This window comes from Lagopus leucura, unplaced genomic scaffold (genome assembly GCF_019238085.1).
Source record: "Lagopus leucura isolate 7727_CA_CO unplaced genomic scaffold, USGS_WTPT01 22530-0_obj-0_obj, whole genome shotgun sequence".
In the NCBI taxonomy this organism is placed as follows: domain Eukaryota; kingdom Metazoa; phylum Chordata; class Aves; order Galliformes; family Phasianidae; genus Lagopus; species Lagopus leucura.
The window spans coordinates 1-1,274 of record NW_024964028.1 but is presented as its reverse complement, the minus strand read 5'-3'; the positions used below and the strand labels follow the sequence as shown (position 1 = coordinate 1,274).

The 1,274-nt window shown below is 65.1% G+C and overlaps 1 protein-coding gene across 1 annotated transcript; it reads right to left on the bottom strand.

The window, feature by feature from the left end:
- Positions 1-358: 358 nt before the first annotated feature.
- On the bottom strand, positions 359-1,096 carry LOC122191499 (ephrin-A3-like; the record flags this gene model as incomplete). Its single annotated transcript, XM_042891781.1, has 1 exon — positions 359-1,096. A coding segment is annotated over one exon (457 nt), but the record flags the coding sequence as incomplete, so codon positions are not given.
- Between the last annotated feature and the right edge of the window lie 178 nt (positions 1,097-1,274).

Below are 1,274 nucleotides of genomic sequence, written 5' to 3'. Positions count from 1 at the left end.
ACCGGCGGGCGCCGCGAGGGGGCGGTGTTGTTACATTGGGCCGTGCTGCCGGGTGCCCGCGGATGCGGTAATACTCCCGGCCGGCACTAGGGGGCAGTGTTGCTATAGGGCGTTTCTATAGGGCGATGCGATTACAGGGCTGTGGGGCCATGCGGTTATGGGGCAGAATCTATGGGGTGATGCGGCTATAGGGCATTGCTATGGGGTTCCATGCTATGGGGTGATGCAGTTATGGGGCAAAATCTATGGGGTGATGCGGTTGTAGGGCCGTGCTATGGGGTGATGCGGCTATAGGGCCGTGCTATGGGGTTCCATGCTATGGAGTGCCCACAGATGCAGTAATACTCCCGGCCGCCGCTGGGGGGCAGTATCGCTATAGGGCATTTCCATAGGGCCATGCAATGGGGTGACGCGCTCATGGGGCAGCGCTATGCGGTACCCACAGATGTAGTAATACTCCCGGCCGCCGCTGGGGGGCAGTGTCGCAATAGGGCATTTCCATAGGGCCATGCAATGGGGTGACGCGCTCATGGGGCGGCGCTATGCGGTACCCACAGATGTAGTAATACTCCCGGCCGCCGCTGGGGGGCAGTGTCGCTATAGGGCATTTCCATAGGGCCGCGCTATGGGGTGACGCGCTCATGGGGCGGCGCTATGCGGTACCCACAGATGTAGTAATACTCCCGGCCGCCGCTGGGGGGCAGTGTCGCTATGGGGCATTTCTATAGGTCCATGCAATGGGGTGACGCGCTTATGGGGCGGCGCTATGCGGTACCCACAGATGTAGTAATACTCCCGGCCGGCCCTGAACTCGAAGCCCAGGGAGAAGGCGGAGTAGCGCTGGAACTTCTCGGAGAACTTCACGGGGCCTCGCGGCGCCGCGGGCCGCCGGCACTCCCAGCGCTTGGAGCCGCCGCTGCTGTTGCACGTGCGGTATCCCTCCGCGTCCACCATGTACAGCGCGTACTGCTCCGCGTGTCCCTCCGCCGCCGCTCCGTCCGCCGCCCGCCGCCCCGGCGCCTCGTCGTAGCGCGGGCAGTAAATGTCCAGGTAGTCGTTCACGTTCACCTGCACCGTGTAGCCCTCGCGGCGCAGGCTGCGGGGTCACGTGGGGGAGTGGGGGGGGCGGTCATGTGACGGGTCACGTGCTCGGCCCCGCGCCTGAGCCCTTGTGCCCCACAACCGCCCCACATCTGCCCCGCGTCTGCCCCACTGTGCCCCGCATCTGCCCTACTTTGAGCCCCGCTGCCCCGCGTCTGCCCCACATCTGAGCC